Raw genomic sequence first — 25,426 nt, 5'->3', positions numbered from 1 at the left:
GGGGCGGTTGTGCGCTGGCGGACCTTGGCGGTCGTGGTCAGGGAGGGCTCCTCTTCCCTTCCCAAGTGGCTACCGAAATTCTCGGGACAACCCGCCATCTTGTCCCCGGCCCCCCCACCCCCACGGCGCAGATCGCAGCAAACTCCAGGAATTCCCCACCCTCCCTCTTCCTGCAGAGGCCGGTTTCGCGGCCTGTTTCACTGGTGGGGGCAGCAGGGGGTGGACAGGGGGATGACACAGACACCGATTCTGGGGGTTCCTGTGGATCGTTTTTGTCTGATTTCATCTTGGCGATGCACCGGGCTTTTAAGGCCCGCAGAGCTCATAAGCGACGTTCGCCCCAGACGGGGGGCCCTGTGGACCCCCACCCAAGGGAAAAGTTTCCTCCAAGGCCAGAGGGTGTGGCGGGGCAGCCCAGGTCAAAGTATCCTTTGCAGGCACTTCCCCCCGGGATGACACGGATTCCCCCCTTGATTCTACGGATCAGGAAGCTCTGGACGAGCCTTATCCCCCCCCCCACCCCCCCGAGGGGGATAGAGGGAGAGGGCACACAGACTCAGGGGGCAAACCGGCAGAGCCAGGCCATGGAGAGCGACGATCCGAGGGTAATCCACCTTTTCTGCAGGGATGAGCTGGCACCTCTCATCCCAGCCTTTTGGGTGAGCTGGGAATCGCTGTGCCTCCTGAGGAGTCTTGTTTGGGATCCATGGATCCAGTGTTTTTGGGTCTGAGTGCCCCCCCCCCCCCCCCAAGTTTCCATTTCACTTTTCGGCTACGGACCTCCTCTTCAGGGAATGGGATACACCGGATTTGGTCCTGAAGGTCACAAAGGCTATGGATAAGCTTTATCCCTTGCCTGAAGAGGCACTGGAGATCCTTCAGGTGCCGAAGGTGGATGCTGCGGTGTCAGCGGTAACAAAAAGGACTACTATACCAGTCACGGGAACCACGGCGCTGAAAGATCTTCAGGATCGAAAATTGGAGATACAGCTTAAGAAGATTTTCGAAGTGTCTGCCCTGGGGGCTCGAACTGCGATTTGCAGTAATTTTGCGTTACGGGCTGGCCTCCGTTGGGTGCATCAGCTCCTCGCTAACGAAGGTCTTTCTGAGGATGAAGCCAAACAGGCGGGCCGCATCGAAGCGGTCGTGGCCTATAGTGCGGACACCCTATATGACCTACTAAGGACGTCAGCTCGTTCCATGGTTTCAGCAGTCTCGGCCAGGCGATTGTTGTGGTTGCGCAACTGTGTCGCGGACGGTGCCTCCCAAGTCTCGACTGAGTTCCTTGCCATTTAAGGGCAAGCTCCTGTTCGGGAAGGAATTGGACGACATGATCCAGTTTCTGGGTGAGAACAAAGGATACCGACTCCCGGAGGACAGGTCGCGGTCCAGGGGGTCCTTTTCGACCAGGTCCAGGTTTCGAGGAAATAGGGAGCCTCGTCCCCCTCGCCCTAATATCGCTTCCTCCTCCTTTCGTTCGGGGGGGGGGGGAGTAGGCAGCAGTCTCAGTCCTTTCGCGGTAGGCGTTTTGGTAGACCCGCTGCTGCCTCTTCGACACCCGGTGGTAAGTCAGCACAATGATGTCCAGCCGGTCCATCCCTCCGTACCAAAGGTGGAGGGAAAATTGTGTCTCTTTTACGAGGAATGGACCACAATCACGACGGACCAATGGGTTCTCTCTGATAAATCACGGTTACGTGTTAGATTTTGTTTGCCTGCCCATTCCGAGATTTTTTCCATTCCCGTGCGGACATGCAGACAAGCAGCGAGTGGTCCGTCAGACGTTGGTCCGGCTGCTGGAGCTGGGGGCCATCGTCCCAGTGCCCGCCTCGGAGCAACGAAGAGGATATTACTCCATATACTTCGTCTTTCCAAAGAAAGACGGATCCTTTTGGCCCTTCCTAGATCTAAAAAGCGTCAACAGATGTCTGCGGATTCCTCGTTTTCTCATGGAGACTCTGAGGTCCGTGATTGCTTCCGTACGACCGGGGGAGTTTCTGGCGTCTCTGGATCTCACAGAGGCATATTTGCACATAGGAATCCGGAAAGAGCATCAGAAACATCTCCGCTTCTATGCGTTGGGGCAGCATTACCAGTTTCTAGCGTTACCGTTCGGTCTCGCGACAGCACCCAGAACTTTTACCAAGATAATGGTGGTGGTAGCAGCGCAGTTGCGTCGGGAGGGGTTGTTAATCAATCCGTACCTGGATGATTGGTTAATCCGGGCAAAATCTGAGTCACTTTGTCAGTCAGCAATACAACAGGTTCTACAGTTATTACGCTCGCTCGGCTGGGTAGTCAGTACTGCCAAGAGTCACCTCAACCCCTCTCAGTCACTGGAGTTTTTGGGAGCGTTATTCGACACGCAGCAGGGGAAAGTTTTTCTCTCCGTCGAGCGCAGTCTCAAATTACAAGGCCTTACTACAGATGCAGCCACCGATGGTTTGGGACTATCTACAGTTGATAGGGTCCATGGCATCGAAGTTGGACCTGGTACCCTGGTCTTTTGCACATATGCGATCCTTACAAGCGGTGTTGCTCTCCCGCTGGAGTCCGGTATCCGAGCAATTTAATCTCCCATTACTCCTAACGGCCCTGGCATGCTCCAGCCTGGAGTGGTGGTTATGTGCGGACAGTCTCCTCTGGGGGGTCTCGCTCGTGGCCCCGGAATGGACGATGGTGACCGCGGGGGGGGGGGGGGCGGTATGCCTGCAAAAGTCCGTTCAGGGGAGCTGGTCCATGACGGAGTCTCGCTGGTCGATCAATCGCTTGGAAACCAGGGCGGTGCATCTGGCACTACAGGCCTTCCTCCCCCTGTTTCAGGGAAAGTCGGTCAGGATACTTTCCGACAATGCAACCTCGGAGGCCTATATCAATAGTCAGTGGCGTTAGAGGCTCGTCTGCTCATTCAGTGGGCAGAACGGCATCTTCTCAGCATTGCCGCATAGCACATAGTGGGGGTAGGCAACATTCACGCAGACTTCTTGAGTCTGCATCATCTCGATCCCAGGGAATGGGAGCTTGTGGACAGGGCGTTCCAGCTAATCTGCGACAGTTGAGGAACGCCGGCCATGGATCTGATGGCGACCTTTCAAAATGCCAAGGCCCCACGCTTCTTTGCCCGTCGGAGGGAGCGGGTGTGGAGGGGGTGGATACTTTGGTGCTTCCCTGGCCGACGTCTGTCCTGCTGTACGTCTTTCCTCCCTGGCCCCTGATAGGCAAAGTGCTTCGTCAAATAGATTCATCCCTTGGAGGTAATTCTGGTGGCCCCTGAGTGTCCACATCGCCCGTGGTTTGCAGACCTCGTCAATCTGGCGCTGGAGGAACCTCTGCGTCTTCTGGCGTTACCGAATCTTCTTCATCAGGGACCTGTCTGTTTCGATCAGGTAGATCGCTTTTGTCTAGCAGCATGGCATTTGAGAGGCTTTGTTTAAAAGGCAGGGGTTATTCGGACACAGTGGTTTCCACCCTTCTTAGATCGCGCAAATCGTCGACTTCTTTATCATATGTACGAGTGTGGAAGGTTTTTGAATCGTGGTGTGTTTCGTGCGCAATTCGGGCCACTCGGGCGTCTGTTTCTAATATTTTAGCCTTTCTGCAGGACGGCTTGGCCAAAGGCGTGTCCTGTAGTTCGTTACGAGTGCAGGTGGCCACCCTCGGTTGCTTACGTGGTTCAGTGGAAGGGGGGGGGCACTGGCATCACACCCAGGCTTTGCCCGGTTTCTGAAGGGGGCAAAGCATCTATGCCCCCCCTTGGCTTGCTCCGTGTCCATCCTAGAATTTAAACTTGGTGCTCAAGGCTTTGTGCGCTCCACCATTTGAGCCACTGAAGAGGGCGACCTTGAAGGATCTTACGCTGAAGGTAGTGTTTTTGGTTGCAATCTCGTCAGCTAGACGGGTTTCTGAGCTTCAGGCTTTGTCCTGCCGGGAACCTTTTTTGCGGATTTCTGAGGCCGGAGTTAGCATTCGTACGGTTCCCTCCTTTCTACCAAAAGTGGTTTCTGCTTTTCATTTGAACCAGTCTGTGGAGCTCCCATCTTTTTCTGACCTCGACAGTTCGGATCCCTTTTCCAAGGAACTAAAGAAGTTGGATGTGTGATGGGCGCTCTTACTATTTGGATGTTACTAATGGATTTCGACTGTCTGATAATTTCTTTGTCATCTGGAAGAGTCCCAAAAAGGGTAATATGGCATCTAAAGCCGCTATTTCACGGTGGTTGAAGGAGGCCATTAATTCCGCATACCTTCTAGGTGGTCAGCCTTTGCCTTTGGGACTGAAGGCGCATTCAACTTGTTCCCAGGCGGCCTCCTGGGTGGAGTGTCATCAGATTTCCACTCAAGATCTACAGGGCAGTGACTTGGAAATCGTTACATACGTTTGCCCATCATTATCGGCTGGATGTGCAGGATACCAGAGAGGGCAATTTCGGAGCAGGCGTCTTGAAAGCGGGCCTCTCAGGGTCCCATCCCAAGTAGTTTAAGCTCTGGTACATCCCAGGAGTCTGGACTGATCCGGTACGTACAGGGAAAAGAAAATTAGGTCTTACCTCTGTTAATTTTCGTTCCTGTAGTACCAAGGATCAGTCCAGAGTCCCGCCACTTCTACATTAAGTTCGGAAAGTCCGCTGTTCATAAGGCTGCTCTGGGGGGTTTTTTGAGCTGGAAGATTCCTTTACATGAGTTTTTCCGTTGCGGGTCAAGTTTTTTGTTGGGGGTAGTGACCCGAGGGTTCCCCGGTTGACCTTCATGTATATAGTTAGTTTGCAGTGGGAGTTATTCTGCTTTGACATTACATAATACTGGCAGGCTGTGGGTGGCACCCTGGTATTTATGCAGAGCCTGACAAGTTTTGCTCTCTGTCCATCTGCTGGTGTGGAGGCAAAACCCAGGAGTCTGGACTGATCCTTGGTACTACAGGAACGAAAATTAACAGAGGTAAGACCTAATTTTCTTGTTCTTGTGGCCTGGTTTAGCCTGTGTTGGAAACAGGATGCTGGGCTTGATGGACCCTTGGTCTGACCCAGCATGGCAATTTCTTATGTTCACAAAATGCTTGGCGGTGGTGGCTGCCTACCTCAGGCATCACTCGATCCACGTCTTTCCATACCTGGACGATTGGCTGATCCGGAGCGAATCACACTCCAGGGCCCTGAATGCTCTGGCCTTGACAGTTTTGACTTCACAGACCTTGGGATTCGTTATCAACTTCCCCAAGTGACATCTCAATCCGTCTCCATGGCTGGACTTTATTGGCGCCAGGTTGGATACAGCACAAGCAAAAGCTTTTCTGCCCAGGGAAAGAGCGGTCGCCCTCTTCTTGCTGGCTACCCTCATTCGCAACAGAAAGAGGGTGCCAGCCCGTCTGCTGCTCCTCCTGCTGGGCCACATGGCCTCTGTCCTCGTGACCACCTTGGCCCGCCTCTGCATAAGGGACCCGCAGTGGGCCTTGTGGTTCCAGAGGCGCTGGTGACGGTCACACACTCTCTTCACCTTCCTGACCTGGTGGGAGGCCCTGTCCAATCTGGAAATTGAAATCCCATTCCAACCTGCACCACCCCAGATGACTCACACTACCGATGCCTCACCTCAGGGGTGGAGGGCCCACACGGACGGCCTGCATACCCAGGGCCTTTGGACTGCGGCCGAGTCCCACTGCCAGATAAACTTCCTGGAGCTGCGGGCAATCCGGTACGCCTTGTGGGCCTTACAGGACAGGCTGTCCTCCAAGGTTGTCCTCCTCAAAACGGACGACCAGGTGGTGATGTGGTACATTAACAAGCAAGGCGGCACAGGCTCCTTCCCCCTGTGCCAGGAAGCGATACAGGTCTGGGATTGGGTCCTCTCCAGGGGGGATGTATCTACGGGCCACCTATCTGCCAGGCCACCTGAACACACTGGCAGACCGCCTCAGCCATACGAGTGTGTTCCCTGAACCCGGCGGTGGCAGCCGACCTATTCCGTCGCTGGGGCACGCTGGACATGGACCTGTTCGCCTTTCCCCACAATCACAAGGTAAGCATGTTCTGCTCCCTGATTCCAAGGAAGGACCATCCAGCCTGCGACACATTCTCTCTTCACTGGGGACAAGGTCTCAAGTATGCGTACCCACCTTTTCCGCTTCTCTTGAGGACTCTGACGAAACTGCAAGAGGACAAGGTGGTCCATGATCCTGGTGGCACTCTCCTGGCCAAAAAACAGCAGGGTAGGCGATCCAGTACAGCCGTAAGGAAAAACAAAGAAATGGATGCCACAAGATAGTCCTTTTCAACGTTTAATCAAGGAGACGTAAAATTCTTATAAACATGCCTGACTCTGGCCGAGTTTCGCCACCAATGGTGGCTGCCTCAGGGGCTTGTTGGTCACAGAGCAGTATTCAGATGGTGGTCCAAATAAGATCAAATGTGTATCTATGTCAATCGCGCGTTTCTCGTAGCGATTCGTCTCCTCTTCTCTGTTATTGAGAGGAGACGAATCGCTACGAGAAACGCGCGATTGACATAGATACACATTTGATCTTATTTGGACCACCATCTGAATACTGCTCTGTGACCAACAAGCCCCTGAGGCAGCCACCATTTTACGTCTCCTTGATTAAACGTTGAAAAGGACTATCTTGTGGCATCCATTTCTTTGTTTTTCCTTACTCTCCTGGCCAAGGCAGGTGTGGTTTTCTCTGCTCCAGGACCTGTCCATGAGCACACCGGTTCCACTGGGGATGGCTCCCGACCTCCTATCGCAGAACCAGGGCACTCTGCGCCACCTGAACCTCTGTGCCCTGGCCCTCACATCGTGGATGTTGAGCACGTGATCCTCCAGACCTTACAGCTCTTGGATGGTGTTTCCAGGGTCTTGATTGAATCCTGGAATCCTTCCACCCGGAGATCCTACAGCTCGAAGTGGAAGCGTTTCTCCACCTGGTGCGGTGGCCACGGATTGGACCCTTTCTCTGTCCCCTCCCCTACCTGTTGGATTAATGGAACATTTTCACTTCCAAAGTTTGTTTCCTGAAGCTTCCCTTTGAAGAAAACTTGTTTAGGAACAAAAAAAAGGTTAAGATATGAAGAATCATGCCGAGGCTAAGAAGATTCTCTTGCTCTCTCGCTTGGCCATTACAAAGAAGTACTTAGATACTCCAGCTTGCAGAGATAACAAGCCACTGGAATCTGGGTAACCCTAACCCTCATAACTCCTGACATAAAGGGGAACCCATTTGACTTTGGTACTGGATGATAGGCTCTCTCTTTTTCCTAGTATGGTCTTGGCCAGTGCAGGATTTTTCAAAACTGAGTGTAATAAAGGATAAATATAGGCACAGAATTTAGTTGTCTTTAGAGGTCCAGATTTTCCAGGTCATATATCCCCAATGATCATTAAAAAAAAAAAAAAAAAAAAAAAAAAAAGCAGCAGTGCTGATGCTTGATAGTTAAGATTCAGTGTAGTAAAGTGGAGTTATGAATCTGGGGGGTGGGGGCCAGAAATCTGAGGATGCAGTACATGATGTTGGGTAAGAAGCTGATGTGCACCAATTGAGGAAACCTTGGGTGATAATCTGATGCTTTCAAAGTAGCAAATCAGTGTGATAAGGTATTGGCCAGAGCTAGAGGGATGCTAGGTTGCGTGGCGAAAGGCATGACGAGAAGAAAAAAGGAAGTGATAGTGCTTCTGTATAGGTTGCTGTTGAGAGGGCATCTAAATATTGTCCAGTTCTGGAGGCCTAATCTCTGAAAGGATATAAACAGACTAGAAGTGGTGCAGAGAAAAGCAACCAAAATGGTGTGGGAACTGCACCAAAAGTCATATGAGATAAATTTAAGGACCTAAATTCATGTACCCTACAGCAGTGATTTTCATCCTTTTTCTGTCTGGACACACCTGTTAGATGATGCTCATGTGCATGACACACTGAACACATGACAGTCACAATACTAAATGTAAACATATACTCTGTATCTACAGGAATCCCCAGCCCCCTAATAATGTGTGCAGAGCATAACCATTTTATTTAGATATATATATCTAGGACATTTCTCTGCTCATCGTACCATACATGTGTAGCAAGCCTGCCATACTGTAGCAGCATGAACTCCAAAGATTCAAAAAAAGCACTGCACCTACCAACACAATAGCATATTGAGAAAATGCAAAGAATAAGGCTACATGCTAGTTAACTACCTCACCTCAATCGCATACACAAAACATGGAACCTTTACCAAATACAAATTACAAATGGAGACTGGAATGGAAACCCCAAGAAGCCCCTCTGCATGCAGTATAAATCTGGAGAACTATAGATCCTCCTACACTAAATAAAGTTCAAAGATAAAAGAAATGCACATTCCCAAAACTAAAGTACTATGGCTCTTGCACCCATCACTCCCTCTCCATGCTCCTATCATCCCTGACTTCTATCCTCTATTCATTTTCAGTCATCCCCTTACATGCTGATATAGCTGTCCAGCATTCCTGACAATCCCCTGCATCCTCTTCCTCCCCTGCCCATTCCCTCTCCCTCTCCCCCTCCCTGCCCAGCATACCCCTGACCACCATTTCCTACTCAGTATCCCCAAACTCTCCTCCCCCCCCCATCTAGCAGCCCCCACATCTCCATCTCTCCCTCCGCCCAGCAGGCCTCATCCCCCTCTCACCTATTCCTCTCCCTGCTGAGCATCCTAACCTCCTGTCCCCCACCCCTTCCTATCCAGAAAACTTCCTATCCTCCAGCCTTCCTACCCGGCAGTCTTGAACTCCTTATCTCCCCACCCTCATCTGACTTCACACTCCATTTTTCCCCTCCATACTCAGCAACCTGCCCAGACCTCCAGTTTCTCCCACCCCACTCTGCAAACTCCTGATCCCCTATCTTCCTCACCCCTTCCTGCCTAGTAGCACTCATTCTCTCCCTGTCCAGTAGCACGCACATCCTCTCTTCCACCCATCCTTGCTTAGCAGCACCCACATTTCCCCCTCCTCCTGGCTCCAAGCCAGCAGAAAAGCCTTCAGTCCAGAGTTTCTCCCCCTCCTTATCGGCAGCAGGTGAGGACAAGAAGCATTGGGGAGAGGAAGAGGATGAGGAGACAAAGGCAGCAGAAGTCTGCAGTGGATCTGTGTGTGTAGAACACACACCTTTCTTCTTCATGCTCCTGCTGTCACTTCTGGGCCCCATGGGGGGAAGAAAGTATCAGCAGCCTCCCTGCCAGGCTAGCGGAGAAAAATAATTTTGGTGTCCTGCCAAGGCCAAAAAAGCAGGAGTTGGGTTAGGAAGAGGGGACAGCCTCCCACTGGGCCAAGAAGAAAAAGAAGCAAGAGCAGTCTGCTATCACGTACAGTAAAGAAGTCTGCCAACTCCTGCTTGGACTGATGAGAAGAGCAGCCTTTTGCTTGCTCCATGACACTGTGTCCTGACTCACTTGTTGAGTACCAATGTTCTAAGGTACAGGCTCATGCGTTAACTATTTCAGGATGTAATAAGAAGCTAGATCCTCTTGAAATAAGAATGGAAGAACTCTTAACAGGACAAGATTGTCTTGATTAAGGATGATATTTTATATAATAAGTTGAACATTTTTGAGAAAGTTGTCAAACTAGGAATTTGCATTGATAAACTTCCCCAAAGTGGATAAAATTTCTCATAATGAAATGTTCAGAAAATCTGTATTGGGGGTTTTGAAAATTATTCCCATGGTATTATCTGTCTCATGGATGATCAGTTTTTCACCATCCAAGAAAGTTGGTAAGCTTGAGAATAAGTCTGAACTTTCTCCAATATCATCTGATAGTTTAGTTTAATTTAGTTTATTACTTGATTAAATCGCAAATCTTTCACATGTAACCCAATGTGATGTATAAATAGTCTGGATCTGACTGCTTTTTTGGAAGTCCAGTGGGAATTCGTGCTACCCTTGCAACTTTGATGATAAATTTTATATTGGAACCTGATTGGGACCAGGGCTAAAAGGAGGCGCTATGGACGCGGCTAGTGTCCCTAGCGCCTCCTTTTCCTCGTTTCTATCGCACCACCTAATTTGAATACTGAATCCTGCGTACCGGCGAGGGGCCGGTGCGCACGCCGGGAGAGCGGGCGTTCGTCCGCTCTCCCGCAGACTTTACTGAATCGGCCTGTAGGTTAGAAACTGGCCGAGTGAGAGGCGACAAAGGGTAGTGGTAAATGGTTTGCTCTGAGAAGGGGAATCAGTCCTGGGACCAGTTCTTTTCAACATTTTCCTGTGCAACATAACAGAAGGATTGTCAAGAAAGGTTTGTCTTTTTGCCAATGATAGCAAAATCTGCAACAAGGTAGATGGCCAGGAAGGTGTGGACAACATGAGGTGGGATGTAGCAAAGCTAGAGGAATAACCTAGAGACTGGCAGCTAAGATTTAATGCTAAAAAAAAAATCCAAAGTAATACATTTAGGCTGCAAAAACCCAAGGGAGAGGTACAGTGTTTGAGGTGAAATTCTTCTAAGCACAAAAGAGTAGGATCTGGGAATGATTGTGTGTGTTGATCTTAAGGTGGCCAAATAAATGGATAAAGTGATGGCAAAACCCAAAAGATGCTTGATTGCATAGGGAGAGGAATATTCAACAGAAAAATTGAGGTGATAATGCTCTTGTATAGGTCCCTTGTAAGACCTCATTTTGGAATACTGTGTACAATTCTAGAGACTGCATGTTCAAAAATATATAAATGGGTTGGAATCTGTCCAGAGGGTGGCTACGAAAATGATCAGTGGTCTTTGTTCTAAAGCATATAGGGATACATTTTTAAAGATCTGATTATGTATACTGTAGAGGAAAGGCAAAACAGGAGAGAGATGATGTAGACATTTTAAATATCTCAAAGGTTTCCATGCACATGAGGCTAGCCTCTTTCAAAGGAAAGGAGGCTGTAGAACAAGAGGTCATGGGATGAGAGTGAAAGGGAGTAAACTGAGGAGTAATCTTAGGAAATATTTCTTAACAGAGAGGGCAGTGGATGCATGGAGCAGCATCCAAATGGAAGTGGTGGAGACAAATACGATATCTGAATTCAAGAAAGCATGGGTTTAATACAGGGGATCTCTGAGGAAGTGATTGCAATTGTAAAGCTAGATAAATTGGAGAATTGGGCAAGCTAGATGGGCTATATGTTGTTTCTCTACTGTCATGCTTCCATGCAGTCAGCCCTTCTGAAAGTGGGGCTGATGTGGTAGATACTATCTGGTAGAGCCAGGGGGTAAGACACAGCAGACTAGTGTTGCTTATCTGCTATCACCTTAGGAGTCTCATGTCAGGCTGGATCAACTTGCCCTCTATATTGTTGATCAAACTATGGCTGACTCTCTCTATGACAAGGCTCACAAGATTAATTTTCAGATCTGCACCAGGCATTCTTGATCTTTCCCTCTTTATTCTTCTCCCCTTTTGTCCTGCCATCCTTTCTTCCTTTTCTAAAATCAGTGGGGAAAACTGATACCATTCCCACCCAGCTCCTTTCTCTTTCCTTTGCAGTCATTCCCATTATCTGTTACATACTCCGTCTATCACTTTCCACCACAACCATTCCTTTTGTCTTCAAACATACTGTGATCATACAAAAAAAAATCCTTCTCTGGACCCTGGCCTGCAAAACCATCATTCCAGAATCCCTCCTCCCTTTCACATCAAAGTTACTCAAACATGCTGTTCACATCAGCTACTTTGACTTTTTTTCATCTTGAGCCATTCTCAATCCACTCCAATCTGGCTTTCACCCTCTTTGTTATATAGAAACAGCCCTTGCCAGGTTCCAGTGACATCTTCATGATCAAGGGCTTTTACTTGACCTGCTTTTTCCTTACCTATCTGCTACTTTTGACACTGTTGAATACTTTCTACTCCTTGATGCTCTGTCATCACTTGGATTTTGGGACTCCATTCTATCTTTTTCTCTTACCTCTTCCATTGAAATTTTAGTGAATACTCTGGTGGATCTGTCTCAATTGCTATTCCGCTATAAGTTAGAATTCCTTGGTGCTCTGTCCTGACCTTTTCTTTCTAGGCCATTGGTGGGTAATTCTGGTTTTCGAGGGCCACCAGTCAGTCAGGTTTTCAGAATATCCCTAATGAATATGCATATGAGAGATTTGCATGCACACTGCCTTAATTGTATGTAAACTTCTCATGCATATTCATTAGGGATAGGCTAAAAACCCAACCAGTTGATGGCCCTCAAGGACCAGAATTGCCCACCTCTGTTCTACACTCATTTCCTTGATTTTCTGATCTCCTTGCACAGTTTTCAGTACCATCTTTATTCAGATGACTCCCACAAATACCTCTGAAGCAGAAATTTCACCAGGAATACAGTCCCAAATCTCAGCCTGCCTGTCTATCGCTGTCTGGATGTACTACAGCCAACTTAAACTTAACATGGCCAAGAAAGAACTTCTTATCATCCCCTGCAAACTTACTTCTCCCTTCCTGCTTTTCATGTCATCCTTCCAGCCCTCTCAGTTTATAATCTTGAGGTCATCTTTGATACCCCATCTTGTCTCACATCCAAACAAATTCACGCAGCTAAAATGTCTAATTTCTATTTCTAACATCGCCAAAATCCATCCTCTCTTTTGAGAACACTACCAAAACCCTTATCTGTGCTGTCATCATTTCCCACTTAGACTTCTGCGGTCTGTTAATCACACTGAACCTGTCCACTACAGTGTATGCAAAATTCAGCTGCATAGTTTATCTTCCAGTAACACTGCGCTCATATAACCCCCTTCTCAAGTCACTGCATTGGCTCCACATCCACTTCCATTTAGTACAAGCTTATCTTACCTACAAGTGCAATACATCTGTATCTTCTCAACACTCTTCTTTTAAATCGCTCTATACCCTTCCTCGCAAATGCCATTCATCAGACAAGTCACTGTTATCTGTACCCTTCTGCATTGCCAGCTCTGTCTCTGGTCTTTCCTCCCAGCTACATCATATGCCTAGAATAGCCTTCCTGAACTGGTGCATATGCTCTTTCTCTAACCATCTTCAGGTCCAGTCTAAAAAGTCTCTACTTTGAGGCTGCTTTTAAATCTTAAACTCTGGTTCTCTATGATCATAGCCTTATTGATTTTAACCACTCTTGTATTTTAAATTTCCTGAAGCCTTCTCTTTGTGTCCTGACTATATTGCAAGCTTCACAGAGCAAGGACAGTCTCTTATGTGTATCTGTCCAGTGCTCCATACATTTAACTATAGAAATAAGTAATGGTAGGATAGATATTGGACATTAGAAATATGATGGCAGAAAAAGACCATATGGACTTTGTAATCTACCCATACACACTAATTATATTCAGCTCTACAATCCCTACCACAACCTCAGAGGTTCATTGTGCTTGTCCCATACTTCCTTGAATTCGGATACTGTCCTGGTCTCCTCCATTTCCACTGGGAGGCTGTTCCATGCATCCACAACCCTTTCTTTCTTTTTTCTTTTTTTTCTTTATCATTTTACACAAAATCCACAAAGAATAAACTTTGTATGAAATACATTTCATGAGACATGAAACATTTTTTTTCAAGACAATAAAAAATAAAGAAAAACATATGCTCCAGAGTACATTTTAACCATGACTCTGACTCATAAATCTCATGTCTCAAAAATCTATAAAGGTAACAATTGGGGGGGGGGGGGATTACTTATTACATTTTGAGAAGAATATTTCAAATTTACTATAAGAAAATGATGTGCGATAATTACTGCACAATATTTAATTTGTCTTCTACTATCATGGAACTCCCTCAAATTGTCTGGGTTGAAAAATATAAAAGTATTATTGGAAATTTTAATCACACATCTGCACGGGTAGCGAAGTTAGAAAATCACACCGAGTGCCAAAACCTCAGATCTCATAGAGAAAAACTTTCCAACGAAGTTGTGTTTGGTCTGGCTAGATCAGGAAACATTCGAATCACTTGACCTTGATACAACACCTTCATATTCCTAAAATATGCTTTCATTATAAGACTGAAGTCTTGCTCCAAATATAAAGAAACAAATAATACAGCTCTTTCAATTACTTCTAACTTTGAATTCTCCAAATATTCCACCACCCTTTCTGTGAAGAAAGAGTGGTGGATACATGTAAAGAAAGTGTGGACATTATTCTGTAAGCTGCAGTACTGGATGTGTTATTGCCTTCTTGGAATACTAGTTGAATCTGAACATACGAGCTTGAAAGTTGTGTTGGCATCTCGCACTGATGGAATTCCGGTAAGGAATGTTTTCAGGATAGAGACATTAGAACAATGGTAACATTGTTGGCCACAAGAGATGGAGACCCCCTTCTAAAAAGGGGGAATTGGCAGCTTTGGAAAAAAACAAAATGCTTATGAAAGACACATTTGTAACTTGCTTCTATAAGACTGTAGTAAGTTGACAAGTCCTGCTGAAAGTGGATCTTGCTGTACAGTGATGAGCACAAGTTACTCGGGTTCCAGGTAGACTGGGCTACTTATTAATAAGTAGCATGAGCAGTTTTATAAGGATTGTATACTCATTGCATGATCTCCAACCTTCCACAAGATGGCACCACAGAATATTGGTTTGCAAAGTAGCAGTCTGTAAACTTCTTAGGAAAGAATTTTGAGGTCAGTCTTTTAAATAATGAGAATGGTTCATATTTTCTGTAATATGTTTAAAGATTTATTTTTTTGTTTTTGCTTCTAGCGAAAAGCCATGCAGATTTTGATACCAGATCAAGCTAGCAGATTGCATCACAGCAAACCAAAATTTAAATCATAAAGGAAAAATCCCACATGACCAAAAATAAGTCTTAAGGCTAGTGAAGTAAATCACCTAGATATGTTCACTACAGTGAAAAGCTGCAAAAGGCAACAGATAAAAATCTTAGATCTTTATTTGGTCAGATCATAGAACATAAATTCTTAAGAGACAACATCTGAAAACAATTTGAAGGGTTAAGCTGAAAAAGAAGGAAATGTAGATAGGAACCCCAGGGAAGAAAAGAACACCACAATAGAGACCAGTGCAAAACAGACCAGGAAGAATAGAGAGAGGAAAAAAATTAAGGCACCCAAATAAATAAGGAGCACTGGATCAGGGGTGCCCAAGTGTTTTGATGGGATGAGGGATGCAGCTGGCAGGGGCTGTCCTTGGGGGATGAAGTTGAATTGTCAGGGTGATTAAAGAATACTACAATAAAAATGCCAACGATGAGTGCAAAACAAGCCAGGAAGAAAAGTGAGAAGGAGAAGAATGAGACACTAAGCAAATAAGGACCACAGAAGTAAGAGTGCCTGAGTGACTGGAGGAGGTGGAAGAGGCAACTGGTATGTTGTCCTGGGGGGATGGGACTGCATTGTGGGAGGAGGAGGATGGAGTGGGACAGGCCAAAAGTCATGGTGAAGAAAGGAAGCAAGAGATTGAAGAATTGGCACTCAAACTCCTGGTCTGTATGGAGAGGGATAGGTAGGCTGAGGTCTTGGAGAGGGAAAGACTACTGAAATTAAATTTAATACTCAAAAGTAGAAGCAGAAGTGACATGAATAGGGTCTATATTAAGGAGCCATCTATTAATATCACAAATAAATCTGATACAATATTGGGCAGTAAAAATTACTGAGAGAATCTTGTCAACAAGGAAACAAGGCCAAAAGAACAGGAAAAAGATGACAACTCACACTTGAGAAAAAAAACATATAGAAGAGAAAATTGAATCACTGCATGCAGAGGTGGTGTTTGTAGATGCATATCTCAAATGATCAAAAACAATGAAAGTATTGGGGGAAAATCCAAAACATAAGACTAAGATATGCTGCATTAACAGAAGCTGCAAAGATGTGAAGTAAACAAAAAGGAGAGGCACCAAAATAAGATAGCAGTTGTATAAGGAATTAGGAGATAACATTAGTGCAATTAAAACGCCACCAATAAAAGTAGAACCAGAACAGTTTTGGAGAAATTTGTATGAAGGTCTTGTAGAGCATAGCAGAAAAGTAGAATGGTTACTTAGCATACAGGGGATATTAGAACAGGCAAATATCAAAACTATGGAATGGCCCAAAGTTACAGCAATTTAGCTAGAAACCTAGGTTAAAACGAGCCCCAAATTGGAAGTACCCTGGGCCACATGGCATGTCCAAATTTTGGCTCAAATATTTGACCTTTCTCCACCAAGTTCTGGCTTACTGCAAAAGCCAGTTGAACAGACAGCCAGATTTAACTCCACAATGGCTGCTGATACGAAGAACACTTCTCCTGCCAAAGGGAGAGCCAGATAATGTCCCCAAAAATTATCGACCAATAATCTTTGGCTTATAATCTGTAAGCTGTTCACTGTAATTGATGCAGATAAAATATATCATTGCATCAGTTCAATAAAATCTTGGCACTAGAACAGAAAGTTAACCAAAGAGGAGCCTGAGGAAGCTGATGCTGAATAAAGCCAATGACAATCATCGTTGAAGCCTCAGTATAGCAAGCATTGATTATTTAAAAAAAAAAAAGAAAAGAAGCCTTTGATAGCATCCCATACTCTTGGATAATAAATTGCCTTAAATTATACAAAGTGAATAGTGTACCAAATTCACCATAAAAATGTAGCAGACTACTCTCCATCTGAATTATGAAGCTGGACAATGTCATCTCCAATATTAAGGTCCAGTGAGGAATATTTCAGGAGGATTCCCTATCACTGCTTCTGTTTTGTCTGGCATTGAACCCTCTCATTCACTGCTGGGGTTATAGAATCATCCTTAATCCTAGAGTGACCAATCTCCTACCAAAAATCTCATTTACTATTTGCAGTTGACTTGAAACTCCACAGTTCTTGTGATGGTCATTTAGAAGAGTGGTGAAGAGTTTCTCAAATGACACACCAGGATGAGATTTGGCTTGGACAAATGTACTGAGGCAACATTTATTAAAGAAAAATTAAGCAAAACTGAAAATATCTCCCTGACTGAAGATTGCAATATAAAGGAACTGCAGCAGAAAGCTGTATATAAATATCTAGGAGTAGAGGAAGATAGAAAAATCCAACATAAAGTATTGAGAGAAAAGATCAGTAAAGAATACTATAGGAGGGTGAAGCTAATATTGAAGAGTGCTTTAACATCACAAAATAAGAAACAAGATATTAACCACCTTGTAATTCCTGCGTTATCATGCAGTTTTGGAATAGTAAACTGGTCTCATAATATTGTACTCTTCTCAGCAGAAGAATTATTTATAGGAGGTTTATAAATAATTCTAAATAAATCTTGAAGAATTGGATGTGTAAACAAGAAAGTTCTTCCATGCCCATCAGGTAATATATAAGAACCAGTGTATGTTGAAATTGTATATCTCTAGAGCTGAAGGTGATATGGATCTTATTGAAATTGATTACACCTATACAGCTACTATAATAAACTTTTAAGTGTACTTAATGGCATCAATGAACCTAAATCTAAAATAGAGCAGTAGTATGAAAGCAAGAAAGCACCCTCGGTCTCTGTCCTTAAGTTAAGATGATTGTTCCAACGAATAGAGGGAATGACTCGGTTACAGAATTAGCAAAGCAAGAGATGAAACTCATTAAAGAATCAGACCAGCAAACGAGGAAGGATAATTACAGTGGGAAGTACAAAAAGCTACTTCAGCAACCCCACGTGGATGAAAATTTGATACAGCTAGAGTTGGGGAGAAGTGATTTCAAACTTGTGGATGACAGATTAGTAATTGCAGCACAGGAATAGTGGACTATCAATAAAATGGTTCACAGCCAGCATAGAAAAGACTGGTAAAACAGACAGGTTCTGCGAACAGAACTTGAAAGTTACGCATCTTGTTAGATGTGATGTGCAGATATCAGAAGGCCTGTATACAGAGGTACAACAAGGTAGCACGGCCTATTCATTGGAAGCTGTGTAAACATTATAACATCAATGTAACAAAGAAACATTGGGAGCATAACCCTAACAGAATAGAGGAGAGAATGATGAAGTTTTGATCACTTGGGACATTACTTTTCCCATAGATAGGAAAATCGATGTGCAAAAAACAGATATTGTAATGGAGAACACAAGAATAGCATTGCAGATAGAAGTGTCAGTACCTAGTGACTATTCTGTGGATCGTATAGAGAAAGCAAAGAACCTTAAGTACCAAGAGATGCAATCAGAGACCAAGAAAAATGTCTCAAAGGTACAGAAATAGTCCCAATTATTTTGGATGCCACCGTCCTGATTAAGAAGAATTTCCAAGTGCACTTCAGTATATTGACAATAAAAAAATTATACACTATAAACTCTGGAATGAGGCTCTCTTTGGCACAGTTCAAGTACTAAGAAGGGCATTAGCTGTAAATGTGAGAGATTGAGATCATCCCTAATATACCCTGGTTTACAAATGAGGTTCATTCCTGTCAAGGTATGGACAAAACAAACCCATTTAGAGAAACTGCCCCCAGTGACTCACTGTGCACCACAGGAAAAAAGTACATGATGCTGGTGCTTTTCAGTAGGGGAAAAAGATAAAAAGCAATAATCTTCTCTTACCAGTAATCAGCCTGTCAATTGCTGTCAATTAGCTATCTCCTCTTCCTCTGTCACAGCCTTGGTAAAAGGTATTCAGTCTCTCTCGGGCTACATTTTTACTTGGCATGTGCTTTCAGCTTATAAGACTTGCAGTTAGCATAGCACAAACACTTTTCATACCAGTTGGTAGTGTTCATTGCATGATGCTGGATTGCTCCCACTGCCCATTGGCAGATTGTTTTGAGAGCTATTCAGAGCCAAGATGTGTTCAGCCTCCATAACCAAAAAAGACCTGTGTGTTTGCTATGTTTTAAACCATGATTTTTATAGCTTGTTTTCTATAGTTTTTCCTAGACAAGTTATACATTTGATTATTTTTCCAACTAGCTTAAGTGTTACAAAAGTAAAGAAAAAATACATAACATATCTAACCATGTGACAAAGATTGCATGATAAGTATGAATGCAAACTGATTTTTGTGTAAATATGAATTTAGTTCCCTGGAAAACCTATTATTTCTTAGAGCAGGATAAAGTAGTGTAGATACCATATTGGATATGTAAAAACTTAAGGTCAACAAATAAAAACATCAGTAAAAGATATCAGCTACAGCTTATTGGTTGACCTTTATTTTTACATATTAAGGCAGGATAGAAAGGCACATGTTGCCAAATTTATGTCCAAATATGCTATGCACGTAATGGAAAAAGGCTGTCCTTTATTGTGGGGGGTGAATTAAGGGGAAGAGAGGCAGGGAGCGTGAGTGACTGAAGCCATTGTTGCAGTAAAACTCTGAGCACCAGTGCAGTCATGAGCCTCTGAAGTAAGATATGTACATGCTTATACATTTGATGGGATGCTAAAATACCACGGACATGGATGTACGTGCGCATCTTAAGATCTCTAAAGAAATGAAAAAGATCCTGTAGTCAGCAACTAAGTGTTTTTTTTACGTAGAAGATAATTGTGTATTGTGCTCTTGGATGGATTAGATCTCTGTGTGGGTGGGTGCTGCGAGTGTTTTCCCTTTCTATAGACAGGGAGCCAGACTATTATGCAGTATATGATCACAGATCTTCTCTAAACTTTTTGGAGTTTTTTTATTAACCTATTTCATAATTTATTTATTTGTTACATTTGTCATTTAATATGCAAGTTATTTAAGGCTGCACTGGATACACTATATCAATTTTTACAGTTTAAATAATACATAGTAAATGATAGCTGTAGTAGTAGAATATCTTGTAAGTGTTATGATTAGGAGAATCATCTAATGAGAACTCCATTTGGAATTTAAATTCAGCAGCCACATTCAGTGGTAAAGAAAGTTGTTCAGTACTTGGCACCTTGGGACGATTGAGAATTTGTACCCTCTGTAGTCGTGAATTTGTATAGTCCAATGACCATGTGAGGTGGCTGAGAAGAGAAAATCCCCGGTAGAGGTGAAATTTAGGGCCCATTGGTTGCATCACATGAAATGAGACAGGAATGTTCATGTTTTGTTTATTTTCATTATATTTTAGGGGTTCCAGTGTCCCAGAAAATGACAGGCTGGCTTCAATAGCAGCAGAGTTACAGTTCAGGTCCCTGAGCCGTCACTCAAGCCCCACTGAGGAGAAGGAAGGTAAAGCTGAAGCATAAAGATGCCACAGAGTAATACAGTGGTGACAGGTCTTTAATGAATTTACATGCAATGATTTTCCCAGGTCTTGTTTTTGTGTCATATCTTGATCTTGTTAATACAATAATACACAGATAATGGACAAAATCAACAATTGCAACCTGAAACTGTGTGAGAGTACGTATATATCTATATTGAGATATCTACCGTATTTTTCGCTCCATAAGACGCACCTGACCATAAGACGCACCTAGGATTCAGAGGGGGAAAATTAAAAAAAAAAAAAAATTGTGCTAAACCGGCTCTGCGTCTGGGCGTCTTATGGAGCAAATTAGGGGAGTGCATAGCTTTTTTTTTTCTCCTCATTTTGTTTTCGGGTCTGGGGAGGGCCATTTCAGTCCACTCCCCAGATCAGAAAACTTTTCTTTCTCTGGGAACCCCTCCCCCCCCCATCCCAACCCTTTAAATTAACAACCCCCACCCCCCTGACCCCCCAAGACCTGCCGACTTAATTTACTGCAAACCCCCACCCTCCTGACTCCCCCAAGACCTGCCGACTTAATTTCCTACAACCCCCCACCCTCCTGACCCCCCCCCCAAGACCTGCCGAATTAATTTCCTGCAACCCCCCACCCTCATGACCCCCCCAAGACCTGCCAAACGTCCCTGGTGGTCCAGCGGGGGTCCAGGAGCGGTCCGGGAACGATCTCCTGGGCGTGGGCCGTCGGCTGCCAGTAAACAAAATGGCGCTGACGGCCCTATGCCCTCACTATGTCACTGAGACCGACCAATAGCAGCGGTCGGTCTCAGTGACATAGTGAGGGCATAGGGCCGTCGGCGCCATTTTGTTTACTGGCAGCCGACGGCCCACGCCCAGGAGATCATTCCCGGACCCCCACTGGACCACCAGTCTTGGGGGGGTCAGGAGGGTGGGGGGTTGCAGGAAATTAAGTCGGCAGGTCTTGGGGGAGTCGGGGGGGAGGGGGGTTGTTAGATTTTTGTTTGGGTTTTTTTTTATATTCGCTCCATAAGACGCACATACATTTTCCCCCCACCTTTGGGGGAAAAAAGTGCGTCTTATGGAGCGAAAAATACGGTATATAAAGAGTGAGAGAGAGATAAGTAATTTTCTATACAGCTTCAACAAACATCTGTGTTACATATATCCTTAACACAGTTAACACTTCAAACAACTAAAGGGTTTTACTTGGGCTTAAAAAAAAAGGTAAAAAAAAAAGAAAATCTCTAGTTGCATATATCTTTACACCACTGAGGTACATCACTGCTTGGTTCAAATATATCATTATTTGATCATAATATTCATTTATTGGCCAAAAAGAATTGGACCAGTACTGGTCTTTCCTTGTGTGAATATTCATGATTTTCCTTTTTTAGTGCCTTTCATTATTTCTGAAAGCACACTAATTTTCGTTAAGGTGGACTAATCAAGTTCAAACTTCGTGTGAACGTGGACCGTATTCCTGGAAATGACTGTGTTGATGCCATATTCCTGGAATTTTATGTATTGAAATTTCCCAGAACCTGATCAGTGGCCATCACAAAATATACCAAGCTTTTTCAAAAGCATCTTTTTTTGACTGCTTTCCATACAACTGAGAGAGGCAGAGGTTTCATGAAATTTGGCTGTGTTTAATATTTTAAACTATTAGACTGCAGCATACCAGCACTTAAAATAAGATAGAATATAGAATCTTCTCCAGCCACTTGGTGTTGGCCTCTCTTCTTTAGCTGATGGTGCCTGGGAACCTTGCCAGCCTCTCTCTCAACTAGTGTTTTCAAAAACATTGAAACAGGCGAGAATAGACATACTGCAAAGTACATCATTAGTAAAATACATGAAATTCTACAGTATATTGGCAGCGGTATTAAAAAAAAAACAAAACAAAACCCATGAAAGCAGCATCCACATGTTACTGCAATAGGATATACTTCCCATGGCCTAAACTTGCTTCTAAATGATTTCCTGAAGTTATGCACACTGAAAGACATTTATAAAAAAGCAAAATATAAAATATGTAAAATCTACTTATATTGTAGTTGTAGTCTAAGATGAAGCAGGAAGCAAACTATGACAAAAAGAAAATGGTCACACTGAAACCTTGTAATAAAACAAGATTGTGTGGTAGTTCATTTTAAAACTTACTAAAAACCAAAAAAAATTATAAATGAAGATCTTGAGAGAGACTGTAAGAAAAGCGCAGTTGCTTACCTGTAACAGGTGTTCTCCTAGGACAGCAAGATGTTTCTCCTCACACATGGGTGACATCATCAGATGGAGCTCGACATGGAAAATTTCTGTCAAAATTTCTAGAAACTTTGGCTGGCTCACTGAGTATGCCCAACATGCCACTATCCCTGTGTCCATGCGGGGTCTCTCTTCAGTAATGTAAGTAGATACAATAAAAACAAAAACAACAAAGGAGAACCCAACCCTGCGGGGCGGCAGTTGGGTTTCATGAGGATTACCATCCTGCTGTCCTAGAATACCTGTTACAGGTAAGCAACTGCACCTTCTCCTAGGACAAGCAGGATTGTAGTCCTCACATGTGGGTGAATCCCTAGCTATAGGCCGGACCCAACTCAATGGGACCAACAGACATCGAACCAGCAGGTGGTGACCTCTGGGACAGCCTGAACAAAAACCAGGGGCCCCCAGTGGAAGAGGAGTTCACAGCTGAAAAAGGTTGTACAGGACAGACTGGCCGAATCTGCGATCTCATCAGCCATCCCTGTCCAGACAACGTGCGACGAAAGTGTGAAGGGAACTCCTCGTTGCAGCTCCGCAGATCTCTCCCATCGGAACTGCATGGAGGTAGGCTATGGAGGTCGCCATGGCCCTTACGGAGTGCGCCGTAGCAGGTCACTCGAGGTGCAGGCCCGCCTGGTAATAGCAGAAAGAGAGAGAATCCGCTATCCGGGTGGAAAGAGTCTGCTTGGTAACTGCCCTGCCCAGCCGATTTGAGTTAAATGAGATAAAGAGCCGGGTTAACAGCCTATGGCCTGCCATACAGTCCAGGTAGAAGGCCAGGGCCCTGTTGCAATCCAGTGTGTGTAGCGCCTTCTCCCCCGGGCCGGCATGAGGCTGGGGGAAGAAAGTAGGCAGCACAATGGACTGGTTAAGATGAAAATCTGTAACCACCTTGGGCAGAAATGAAGGTTGTGTGCGCAGAACCATCCTGTCATGATAGAACCTAGTATAAGACGGATAAGTCACTAAGGCGTGCAGCTCACTGACCTTGCGCAGTGATGTGATCGCTATCAGGAAGACCACCTTCCATGTCAAATGCTTGAGACAGTGCAAACATAGTGGATCAAATGGCGGTTTCATCAGCTGGGCTTAGCACCATGTTCGGGTTCCATTAGACTGCAGGGGGCCACAGTGGAGGCCGCAGCTGAAGAAGCCCTCTCATGAACCGCCCCACGATAGATTGCATCGAAATGGGCGAACTGTCCACTTCTTGATGTTACATACCTATAGCGCTGAGGTGCATCCGCACACAGTTTTTTTTAGACCTGCCTCTGAGAGGAGTATAACATAGTTCAGGAGGTGTCTGATAGGGCAAGAGAAGGAATCGAGAGCCTTCTGCTCGCACCATATGGTAAACTGCTTCCACTTCAACACATAAGACTTGCGAGTGGATAGCTTCCTGGAAGCCACCAGGACCATATGCACGTTCACGATAGAGCCTAGGGGGTTACAGGATCAACTTTTCAACATTCATGCCGTGAGGGGACAGGAGGTTGGGATGGCGCAGTCTGCTCTAGTCCTGGAAGAGGAGGTCCGGAGCCGTCCCCAGAGGGATTGGGTTCTGTCTGGCCAGTTGCCGCAGAAGTGGGAAGCATACTTGTCATTGCCAGTGCGGAGCGATAAGGATCATGGATCCTCGGTCTTGGCGAAGTTTCAGGAGAGTCTTCAACACCAATGAAAGAGGCAGATGGACGTACAGGAGGCCCGGCCCCCAATGGATCGCAAATGCGTCTGTGGGTGGCTCGTCATCCGATCTGGTCAGAGAGCAGTATCAGGGCATCTTCGTGTTGCTGGGGAGGTGAACAGTTCGACGTCCAGGATTCCCCCCAGAGATGGAAGAGCCGAACCGCTACCTCCTGTTTCAGAGATCACTCGTGAGATTGGAAGGTGTGGCTCAGCCGGTTTGCCAGGACATTCTGTGTGCCCGTCAGGAAGACTGCTTGGAGACTCATCCGCTGCACCAGTGCCCAGCTCCAGATTTGCAGTGCCTCCTGACAGGAGGAAGGACCTGTTTCCTCCCTGCTTGTTGATATACCATATGGCCACTTGGTTGTCCATCCGAACAAGGATGAGCTTCTTGACCAAGCAATCCCGAAAGGTCCATAGGGCATACCGGATTGCCCTCAATTCCAAGAGGTTTATCTGGCACTGTGACTCCTGCGCAGTCTGGAGACCCTGGGTTACAGAGGCCATAGTCGTAGGCGCCCCATCCCAGGTGGGACGTGTCCGTGATCAGCTCAACCTGAGTATAAGGTGCTGAATATCGCGCTCTAGGTTGAGAGGAGAGATGTCCACCAAGACAAGGGAGGTCCTGAGCGGTGGAGACACCCGGATATGGACCTGAATGCCCTGGGTGGCCTGTCACCACTGGGAGCGCAGGGACCACTGGACATGTCTCATATGGAGACAGGCGAAGGGAATGACATGCACGGCTGCAGCCATGTGTTTCAAGAGCTGTAACATGCGCTGCACCAAAACCAGGCTGCTCGCCTGAATTTCTCTTGCCAGGGAGGCCAGTGCACATGCCCTGTTGTGAAGCAGGAAGGCCTTGGCTTGTGACGCATCCAGGATGGCCCCAATGAAAGCCAGCTGCGACAAGAGGCAGAGGTTTGACTTCGGGTAGTTGATTAAAAGACACGCCAGGACCTGAATGGTGGTGTGCGGTGCCTGTAGTACCCCTGGCTTGCTTGTTGCTCTGCACCAGCCACTCATCCAGGTATGGAAACACCTGGACTTCGATTTGGCGCAGGTAAGCCTCCACAACGGTGAGACATTTTGGGAATAGCCATGGCACAGAGGCGAGGCCAAATGGGAGCTCGCCGTACTGAAAATGTTGGCCCCATCACAAAGCAAAGATACCTCCTGTGACTGGGGAGGATCGTGATGTGTGTGTACACGTCCTTTAGGTTGAGGGAGCAAAGCCAGTCCCCTTGATTCAGCAGGGGAATTATGGTGCCCAAGGATACCATCTTGAACTTTTCCTTTTTTTTAGAAATCTGTTTAAGGCTTGCAAACCCAGGATGGGTCAAAGGCCTCC

General features: G+C 45.5%; 1 protein-coding gene across 7 annotated transcripts in view; it reads left to right on the top strand.

Annotated features, from left to right (window-relative positions):
- MAP3K4 (mitogen-activated protein kinase kinase kinase 4) overlaps positions 1-25,426 on the top strand; it is a 464,119-nt gene that overhangs the window by 361,213 nt on the left and 77,480 nt on the right. For all 7 annotated transcript variants that reach the window (XM_029594154.1, XM_029594153.1, XM_029594149.1 and 4 more), the window contains one exon: positions 20,023-20,123. In XM_029594154.1, coding sequence (XP_029450014.1) covers positions 20,023-20,123 — 101 coding nt within the window. The remainder of the gene's footprint in view (positions 1-20,022; positions 20,124-25,426) is intronic.

The sequence above is a fragment of the Rhinatrema bivittatum genome, chromosome 3 (genome assembly GCF_901001135.1).
Source record: "Rhinatrema bivittatum chromosome 3, aRhiBiv1.1, whole genome shotgun sequence".
Classification (NCBI taxonomy): domain Eukaryota; kingdom Metazoa; phylum Chordata; class Amphibia; order Gymnophiona; family Rhinatrematidae; genus Rhinatrema; species Rhinatrema bivittatum.
The sequence above is the reverse complement of the archived record's forward strand: the minus strand, read 5'-3'. Positions and strand labels throughout refer to the sequence as shown.